The 10,969-nt window shown below is 37.1% G+C and overlaps 1 protein-coding gene across 1 annotated transcript; it reads right to left on the bottom strand.

The window, feature by feature from the left end:
* Positions 1–3,575: 3,575 nt before the first annotated feature.
* LOC133328883 (rab3 GTPase-activating protein catalytic subunit-like) lies at positions 3,576–5,115 on the bottom strand. The gene is made up of 2 exons (XM_061537393.1): positions 3,818–5,115; positions 3,576–3,752 (listed from the first exon to the last, which is right to left on the bottom strand). Exons 1-2 carry the CDS (start codon positions 5,105–5,107, stop codon positions 3,576–3,578), a joined length of 1,467 nt encoding a protein of 488 aa, XP_061393377.1. The 5' UTR covers positions 5,108–5,115.
* Positions 5,116–10,969: the final 5,854 nt, after the last annotated feature.

Raw genomic sequence — 10,969 nt, 5'->3', positions numbered from 1 at the left:
TGAAGACTTTATATCCAACGGGAATACAATATACCAAATAGCAGTCGATTCGGTAGAAACATTAATCTAAAACCCCCGAAATATCGAATAATGACGGGTACCCTAAAATTTTTCGGTAGGAAGATTTGATATCCAAAGAGAACCCCAAAGACAAAATTGCAGTCGATTCGATTAAAAAAGTGTACCCCCAATCAATAAAATAGCGAATAATGAGGGATACGCTTATATGGGGGCTACCCTGAAACTTGGGTCAATATTAATAATTTTTGGTAAAGAGACTTGACACTCAATAAGAATAAAAAATACAAAATTATAGTCAATTTGGCGGAAAGATGTCTTCAAAATCCCCAAAATATCGAATATTAGTGGGTACGCTTATATGGGGGCTATCCTAAAAAGTGGACCAATATAGATAATTTTTTGAAGGAGTAATTACTAGACAATGAGAACTCAAAATGCCAAATTACAGCCAATTCCGTTGAAAAATATGCCAAATCTCGAAAATACCGAATATTGGGGAGTATTCGTTTATGAGGGCTACACCAAAACGGACGGATCCATATATCCCATTTGCAATACCAAACATCCTAGAAGTAATTGCAATGGCTGGGCAAAATATCAGAGCTCTATCGCGACTTCAACAAACGGACCTGCATAGATCGCCATAGAATTTTATTCTAATCAATAATTTTATCTGATCTGATAATTGAGGTAATATTTGAGTATACACACTCCATCACCATATGTTGCAGGGTATAAAAATTTGTTTCCATATAATTTTTGATTTTGAAACAAGATTTTGTAACGCATCATATTGACTCGTTTTGGAAATCGAGAGTTAATTTGTTTATTCATTTTTTTCCTAGATTCAAAAATAAAAATTAAAAAAAAATACTAAAACCTATTAAATTACATTTTACTAATGTTAAATAAAAAACAAATTACTATAAAAATATTAATATAAGAACATAATATATATATACATATACATAAATTTAAAATCAATATTAGACTTTAGGAAATATTTAAAAACAAAAATAATGATGATAATAAACTGCCTTAATATTAACACCATCACAAATCCAAACACATACACACATATTTATATACATACACACGCGTAATATTAATCCTGAGGTCATAATGGATTAAAAAAATGTAACTAAAAAGTTGCTATTATAAAAATAAAAGTTGTCCTCTAAAAACACAAAAATAAATATTTCTAAATTATTACAAAAGAAAATAAAGCTATAAACTATTGAAATACATTAATGTTTATCTGAAAAAACAACAATTTCTGTATTAAATTAAAAAATAAAAAACCGAATTAGAATTATTTACTCTCTAAGAAAAATTCAAACGAAACGAATAAATGCACATTTTAGATGCACAAGACTCAGACACAGCCACATACACACACACGCATTTATCACAATCAAAGCTAACAAATCCTAAAAATTAAAACATTTCGAAATTTGTAAATATACTTTAAGAAAAAAAATGTGTTATTAAAAAAAAAAATCAAATAAAAAATACAACAAAAAATATTAATACCTTTATAGTTTGCCATATATGAGGAGGATTTAATTAAATATTAGAAAAAAACTAGAATATGGAATATTGAATCAGAATAATTGGTTTCTGATTTTAAGAATATAGTTTCGGAAGTGTTGCATATTTAAAAATTATTAATTTTGTACATTTGTTATAGTAGCTAATAAGAAGAAGATGATGATGAAGCAGACCTGAATGAAATATTTATTAATTATTGAGATGCTTAAAAAACACACACACACAAACAAATTCATTTGACAAATAAAATTGCATATGTAAAGAAATTATGGATTTTAATTTCTAATGAAGAAAGGAGGCTGAGGTAAGTACAAAAAATACAATTTTTTTTTTTTTTTTTTTTTTTTTGAAACAAATAAAAATATCGTCGAACTTTTTATACCCTCTACCATGAGGTGGACATTCAAAATACCTCAAATTCGTTCGGTTGTTTATGCTCTGACGAAATGAAATAGGATAAAAACTTATAACTAAAAATGTTCCTTAAACAATTATTTCACCCTCAAAAAATCCGGAGGAGGAGATCAATATTGAAAATTTTTAGTGTAGAGATGTAGAGAAATACTAAATTACATGAAAATTTCGTTGAAAAATGTACTTAAACGCCACAAATTACCAAAATTTGGGAGGTACCGTTATATGAGAACCACCCTAATAATTGGGCCAATATTGCTTTTTGGTGGGAAGATTTACTACGTAATTAGAACTCAAAATGCTATAATACATCCACTTTATTTAGAAAAATGTGCCAAAACTCCTACAAATACCGAAATTTGGAGAACCCATATATAGAGAAGATATATTAGGAAGTGGACCAATATTGATAATTTTTGATGGCAAGATTTAAAAAACCTCAATATAAAATTACAGCCAAATTGGTGAACATACGTGCCCAAACTACCCGAATTACTGAAGTTCGGAAGTTACCGTTACATGAGGGCCATCTTAAAAAGTGGATCAAAATTAATAATTTTTGATAGGAATATTTGCTAACCAACAAGAACCTAAAATACTAAATTAGAGACAAATCGGTTTAAAAAAAACCTACACAAAATCTCAAAAGCCCGAAAGTTGGGATGTACCCTTATATGGGGCTATCCTTAAAAGTGTACCAATGTTGATAATTTTTGGTGGGAAGATTTACTACCCAATGAAAATCCAAAATACCAAATTAAAGCCAATTCGGTTGAAAAATATACTCAAGCTCCCCAAAATACCGAAATTCGGAAGGTACGGTTTTATTGGGGCTATCCCTAAAAGTAAACCAATATTTGTGATTTTTGCTAAAAAATATTTGTTACCTAATGCGAACCCAAAATACTTAGTTACAGCCAAATGGATTGATAAATGAGCTCAAATTGTCCAAAATACTGAATATTTGGGGGTATATTTATATGGGGGCTATGTTAAGAAGTGAACCAATATTAATAATTTTTGGTGCAAAGATTTGCTACCCAAATGTGAACCCAAAATACCAAATTACAGCAAATTCGGTTGAGAATTCGGTGGTCTACGATGAATGAAGGGAACTTAAAACACCCATCAAGGGTGAAGTATCGAGGAATTCTCTTGCTGTTGTTGTAGCCTTATTTAAAATCTTTTCCTATGGACAAATGCCAGCAACGGCTACGTGACATTATCTCCTTTTTAAATCGAGTTGTGTGGACTTCTTCGAAAAATTATTACCAATACAACTGCTTCAAATTAATACCCATACAAATAAAAGGATTCAACTGAACTTTGGAGGCCCGTATCATAGGAATTTTGGGTTTCCGCAAGAAAAAATTGTATGTTTGTTATCAGGCCCCCTAGAACTACTTACGATAAAAATGTCAAATTGTTCAATCAGCGGGTCTTAAACTAGAGTTAAATCTTAAATATCCGACACCTATTCAGGATTATTTTAGAACTAATTTTTGAGAACTATTCTGATTTTCCATATAATTTAAATATTATAAAAAAAATATATATATATATATATATATATATATAGGTGCAAAAACTTACCCCGGTATAAGAGTACATGATTCCCAAAGTTGACGCAATTCTCGTGTAAATGCAGCATACAATTGGGCGAGACCACTTTTTCCACCAAAATGGGCGTGGACAGTGGCCAAGAGGCAACTGAGGCGATATACCAAAGAATCAGACTCGGCCGATTTAATGCGATGGGGATCGATCTAAAAAAATAAAGACCGGTTTAACATAAAAACAGAAAACATTTTTCAAAAAGCAAAACCCTTACCTTATCTTTACTCAATCTCTCATAGGGGAACAATGCCATATCCGGTCTTATATTCGGAAATAAATAATACAACATTGGATTCAATTCATATTCCTTCATGGGTCCGGGTAATTTATTTTGCCCTCCAGATGTAGTGGTGCTCTCAACATACTGTTGTCGATGATGTGTTGCCCCGATTTTACCCAATTGATCCAAGGGATTGCGTTCCTCAGCCATTGCTGTGGCACCGGAGAAATTACGTCCCACATATGACTCCAGCGTATTTTTTGCAGTTATTAAATTGTAGTAATCCTTTAGACAGGCAGTTAAATACGAATTGGCATGTACCGTTTGATATAGGGTGCCACATGGAGCCTTCGATGGTATAAATTGTGTTTGCAGCGGTGAGTCTATAAACATATTATCCATCAATTCAGGCCATGTAAATGTGGCAAACATTGTGGTATTCGAACCGGGAAAATAGCCATGTGGCAATGCTGTGAAATACGAAACATCTATGACCGAACGTTCCTCATCCACCTGCGGGGTCATGCCAAAGGGAACGTACATGGGTACACGTAACTTCACCGTATCCATGGCATAGGTGTTACGCACCGAGACCACAGCAGATTTATCATGATTTCTGGGCAACTTTTCTTTGAACATTTTCACCAGACCCGATAGATATAAATATTCGGAGGGTGCCTGTTCCAAGGCCACGGAATGGAAATTTGTGCGCATATACGATGACATACCCACACCCAAAAAGAAATTCCATTTTGGGTCGTGTATATGCAGGAAAATGGGAACTGCAGAACACACTTCGGCAGCCACAACCGATATGGAACTCAGGAAGAAACTAAACCGGGAGGTTTTTGTTAGATAATGATTCTGCAATTGTGTCGGATGCATGACCACAAATCGCCGCAGGCCATACATGCGGGCCAAATAATGCACCTCATTGGCTTTCTCATCCAGAAAAGTCGGTTGAGCCAATGTACTCTCCACTCGCATTAGATCTTCATGGAATGGTGGTCTCTCATTATCCGCCGGCAAATTAGCGTCTTTGGCATTCGGTTTTAGCAATGCCTTGTAGTATTTTACGGTCATTTGTTTACCTACTACCTCCAATTGTTCCTCCTCAATTGCCCATTGGGCACTGTTCACATCAAATGCACCGCCCCAGTCACTCGAGCTGGAAAGCTCCCATCGTTGAAATAAATCACACAGCTGGGCATTGAATACCTCCCAATCAGATTCGGCACTAAAATCTTCACGATAAAAACCGTTATCATCGATTTCTTCAGCCATTTGATTGGTTTTGTTTGGTTCTATGCAGGATTGATTGTGTTTTGGAACAATTGAACAGCTGATTGTTGAGAAACAAAACAAAGACGGCTAATGTTAGGGGTTTGTAAATCGAAAAATTGATATGGTCGAACAGCTGATTAAAGGGGGAGACACATAAAGGCTAGTACACACTATTACACTCTCAGCACGACAAAGTCAATTTTGACGATGATATCAAGAACTTTTCAAGTTTCAGGGACCCCTCGAAAGTCTAAATTTAGCAGAAATCTTTGGCATCATTTTCCTGGTTGTGCTCTGGCTAAAGCAACATTCACACGCGATATAGGAATTCTTGCGATACTTCCGAGAGACTCAAGGGAAGGAGTACATTTTCTCAATCACATCGAGAAGGTCCCTACATCCCACCAGGCTCGTATCTATGTCATCGAGAGTACTGGGTTTGGGAGATTGGAGATTGGGGATTTAAATTTATATTTGGAGTGCCCAGGTAGCCACATCGCAGTCATTATCCCGGCAACTCACAGTCTTCCCCTTCGTTGAGGGGTAATCGAAGCCACCTTCACACTCGATGTTAGAATTCTTTCGAACAAGAAGTCAATCGTAATGCCATTCGGATAGTTCCGTGGTAACAGGAATGACTCAAGAGTCGGGATACTTCTTACCTGAGGCAGAAAGAACTGGTTTCGTCAATCAGATTAAGAAGTTCCGTATATCTTATTAGACTGACGTTTATGTTATCGATAGTTATGGTGTTCGGTGAGATTAAAAAAATCCGGTCGATATTTGAAGCTGCTCTTGTTGATGTCGAGACAGGGCAGTGACAAGGCAGCCACACCAACATCAATCACACCCTTCTCCGCCATTGGAGGGGTAACTGTAGCCATTTATTTTGATCAATAAGTCCTTGGAAAAGTCATGCGGATAGTTCCGTGAGACTCACCTTCTAGGGATTTTTTTGATTGAAACTGAAGGAACCGATTTCGTCAATCAGATGGAGAAGGTCCCTACCTCTCTCCAGGCTCGTGTTTATGTCTTCAAGGGTGTTGGGAGATTCGTGTGGTACATGAGCTGTTGTCGATGTTTTGGGGGGTTAAGTTTATATTTGAAGCTGATGATATATCAGACGAGAGGTAACTCCGTTGGAGATTTAACTCAAATATGAATTGAGGCAGCTACACCTTCCAGATCTTAGAGGTTGTCAAGACCACTCTGGTTCGTCGTGGAAGCTGCTGCTCTTCTGCTGCTATGGGGTGAGATGAGTGGGTTTTGGCTGAGCCCTCTCTCTCTCTCTCTCTCCAGATCTTGAAGATCCTTCCTGACATGACTAGGAAGAGGGCTGCTTATCCATAAGGTGATGATTTGTGTGGCTACTTCAATAACACCCAAGCAGATATTGCACCTACATCTCGTTGTGTTGACGCACAAGAATGATCTTCGGCTCCTCATGTAAATAGTCTATTGAGAACATCTTCTTGCAGCCCTCAGGGCGCAATTCTGGCAGGATTGAAGATTTTCCATTGCGTTGCATTAACGTTGGCGGACCACACTGGAGCCGCATAATTTTCCACAGACCAGCCTATTGCTGTGTGGGTTGTTAACAAGGTTTTTTCTTGAGAACCTTGTTTCTGCTTCTGGCTTTATCGCAAATAGTCTGGCATTTGCGGACGGCATATAGAGGCTATCGAGCGTAACCCCTCGTATGGACCCATTGACCTGCACATTCAAAGGTAGCCGCATCTCCGCTGTCCTTTTGGTGTGGCCGTTGACTTAGTGGCGGATATGATGATCAACTGAGTAAAATTCACGAATTCCTCAAGAGTCTTAGCTAATGGCGACAAAAGTGAGAAGGCCTATACCATTTTACAGGTATCGTGCATTATGAGGATGGCCAACGACAAGACCAATGCTACTATGGTATAAATAAGAAATTCTGAAACAAAACCCTCTCTCGCCACACTAAACTGCATTATGAGTATGGCCAACGACAAGACAAATGCTACTATGGTATAAATAAGAAATTCTGAAACAAAACCCCCTCTCGCCACACTAAACTCGCACTCTACAAGACATTGATACTACCCTTACTGTTGTATGGATCAGAACGATGGGTACTTGCACATGCAGATGGGACAGCTCTTGGAGTGTTTGAGGGAAAATTCTCCGAAATACCTAGTGGCCGATCTGCTCAAAAGACATATAAAGGCGAGCCAACTGATTGACCACGTAGAAAGGGAAGGCCACGAATTCGATGGAAAGATCAAGTGATCTTTCAAATTGGAAAAACTGCGCACAAGATTGCCGAATATGATCTTTCAAATGGGAAAAACTGCGCACAAGATCGACGCGCCTGGAAATCTTTTTTTTTTAATTTTGACTTATGGAACAAAAATTCTGTTATGAGCCAGCTAAGTAAGTAAGACCTGATTTTACAACACTTCAGATGTTCTAGACACTTTTTCCGCGTGTGCCCGCCGACTAACCTTTTCACATCCACCGTCGGTTCTCTGATTCTAGGGTTAGTACAAAGAAGCTCAGCACTCTCATTTGCTAATCCAAGAAATTATCGCTGCTTCGGCTTTAAATAACGTGATTTATTAAAACACATATAATATAAACACCAACATAAAACAATCTTAAAATAATCCCAATTTGAATCCAATTACCGTTATGTATAAACAGCAATAATGCAACTGCACATCCCCAAGCTACTATGCCACCATACAACATTTTTTGACGGCGTTAATTTTTCTCATTTATTCATTTGTTTGTTTTGTTTTTCTTTCGAGCAACGCCGTCATCACTGTCCCCCCAACTAATAAATTTTCAGTCTGGCTCGGTGGTTCTTCTTCGCTGGCTAGAATTATTTTATTTTTTTATTGGTGAAGAAGAGAGAAGAAAACGAAAAAAGTGGACGAAATCCAATAAGAATTTTTGTTGAAATTCCAAGTGTTGTTGGTATTTCGGTCATATAAATAGCGCCAAAGAACGACATGAAGTAGTGAACCGAAGCAAGAAGTAGACAAATAATTAAATGTAAATAAGAGCTCAAATTTTATTTTGGTAAGTTTAGAACGACAGCGAATGACCAAAAAAAAAGAAAAATAATCTAAAGCAAACAAGATTGACGAGAATCTATATGAGAACAGAAAAAAAATTGTTGGAACCCCCCTCCTTTTTGCTACGGGTAAAGGGAGAAAAAGTGTTGGAACTAAAAAAACGAAAGAAAATGAAATAAAAATCATATTTTTTTGAAATGGGGAGCTGAAAATAAAAAGTGAAAATTCGGAAATTGGTCGAAAAAATATCAAAAAAAAAGAAGAACAACAAAACACACTCACACATACAGTCATACCCACATAGAATCAAGAAGAAATACACGGACCGACACACACACCAAATCAGAAGCAAAGGAATTGAAGATAAGCAGTGAAAGGAAAAATAAATGAAAATCGTCGTCTCCGTTGTTGTTGCCGTTGTCGTGAATGTTTTAATAATTTCATGAACGGGAGTGAACGAATGTGTGTGTATGATGTGTTTGTGCTTTCGTTGAGGCAGCACAATAAAAAAAATTGTTTGTGCCTGTGTTTAGAAGTGTGAGTGCGCGCGCGAGTCTTTTTTGAAGAGTGTCGCCCGTCCATCGTTTTAAACAGTGTTGTCAATTTGGAATGTGTGTTCTCAAGTGTATTGGCGTTTTTTTTTTCTTTGTTGACATAATTTATAAAAAAGAATATCAAAATTTATTTTGACAAAAACCTAGACATCGTTCATGGTGAAATTTTTGGAATAAAATGTTTGAAAATGTTGGAATCTTTTCATACGTGAAAATCTCCAAACGAAGGCCAGTAAAATTTTCAAAATAATAGTACGTTTACATTGTACCGGATTTCGTTAAGTTTAAATTATCAATTCCATTGTATATTTCTCAAAGTAAATGGTCGTTTACATTGAACCGGATTTGGTTAACCGTGTGAGTTTAAATTTTCAATTCCTTTGAATATATGCCAAATAAATCCTCAAAGTAGGTTAACCCTGTAAAAAGTTCTAATGTAAATGCCGTATAATCCTCGAAGTGGGTTAACCCGGTATAAAGTTCTAATAAAATGTCGTTTAAAAATCTGGAATCTGTTCATACGCCAACTGTTTGGAATAACAAGCAGAACATTTTAGAATCTATCCATAGGTCATATTCTTTAATCTCCGACCGAAGGCCAATCAAATTTTTAAAATAATAGTACGTTTACATTGTACCGGATTGAATTGTCAATTCCATTGTATATTTGTCCAATAAATCCTCGAAGTGGGTTAACCCGGTAAGAAGTTCTAATGTAAATGTTGTTTAAAAAACTGAAATCTGTCCATAGGTGAACACTTTTGTCACCCACGAAAACGATTCTATTCAAAAGGAAATTCCGATTTGACACAATTTTAATCAGGGTCATTGGGTCTATAAATTTCAAAATAATCGCGCCCGCCCCTAATCTTGACTCATTTATTGAGTAAAAAATATATATTTTTTAATTCCCTCCACCATAAGGTGTATATGTATGTATATTAAATTTGTCATCCGGAATCCCTTAATCAGAATAAAATTCTATGTCAGTTTACCCATGTCCGTATGTTGAAATCACAATATTTAGGATAGGGCTTTGCACAGGCGTTGCTAATACTCCTACGATATTGGTATTGCAAATGGGGCATATCGGTTCACGACTTCGTGTAGCTCCCATATTACTGTAAACACCCAAATATTCGGTATTTTGGCGATTCTAAACATGTTTTTCAACCGAATTGCTTGTAATTTTATATTTTGGGTACTCTTACCATCAAAAATTATTAATATTGATTCACTTCTCAGGATACCCCCATATTAGGGATCCACCCAATCTCCGAGTTTTTGGGTTTTATGTGTAAGTTTTTTAAGTTTGGACGCGTTTTTCCGTACCAAAAATTATTGATATTGAGGGCAGTCCCCATACACTCCAATGTTGTGTATTTTGGCGATTTGGGCACGTTTTTCAACCGAATTGGCTGTAGTCCCCTATATGAGACTTACCAACTTTCAGAATTTTTGATGTCTGGAAGCGTTTTTCATTGTATATCACATCTCCGTGTTAAAAATTATTAATATTGACCAAAGTTTCAGGGTAGTCACCATATCACGGTACCAGCCCAAAAATTCAGTAGCATTTCCCTTTGCCTTTTGACACGGGTTAGGCTTCGGGCTATGCTTCGGATCAGAAGTCAGCTTCGCACCCCTGTCAGAGGCAGAGGACTTCGCCGATTCCACTACTTCATTCAGAGGTCTCCTTGTAGATTTTTGATCCAGCAGTTAGATTCAAGAGGGAGATCCACTCCATCTGAAGCTCACGAGTAGGGCTTCGCATCGGATACTTCTCGGGCATTTCCGACATTTGAGCCGCTGTCCGTTGCTAGGGTCTCGATAGATTCCCCCATCGTGGGACATCGCCTCCGTCGCAGTTTGCCTTCGAAATTTATTGCCGGCAAGTGCCGACACAGGACATGTTGCAGTCAGTCTTGAAGTCAGTCGGTCGACAAGGTCTTCGCTTCATTCGTTGAGCCTACAAATATCCCCCTGTGTAGACTTGGCCGGAATCACCGTGGTGTCCAGCTCATCATTAGTCAGGTTAAGATTTAGTTGTAGCTTCTCCGGAAGCGTATCCTCACTTTGCTCTTCCGGTAAAAGCCTATCTAGTTGGCCGAAGATTTCCCTACTCTGCTCCTCTAGACTATCGCGGATAGCGTTAAGGGTCCCGTGTAGGTCGTCCCCTGCCAGAACTACAGTTCTGTCAGTCATAGACTGATTTGCACTAGTCTTGACTTGCTCGTTTATGAATTGAATTG

Source organism: Musca vetustissima, unplaced genomic scaffold (genome assembly GCF_032173495.1).
Source record: "Musca vetustissima isolate MV318-11 ecotype Yass unplaced genomic scaffold, APGP_CSIRO_Mvet_v1 utg113231, whole genome shotgun sequence".
In the NCBI taxonomy this organism is placed as follows: Eukaryota; Metazoa; Arthropoda; class Insecta; order Diptera; family Muscidae; genus Musca; species Musca vetustissima.
Note: the sequence above shows the minus strand (reverse complement) of the source record. Positions and strands in the feature narration are given on the sequence as shown.

Bases quoted from the DNA above. Each gene is read 5' to 3' on its own strand.
- LOC133328883 (XM_061537393.1), bottom strand. From the start codon at position 5,107: ATGGCTGAAGAAATCGATGATAACGGTTTTTATCGTGAAGATTTTAGT. The intron at 3,753-3,817 runs GTAAGGGTTTTG...TTATTTTTTTAG, and splicing joins AGAGATTGAGTAAAGATAAG to ATCGATCCCCATCGCATTAA.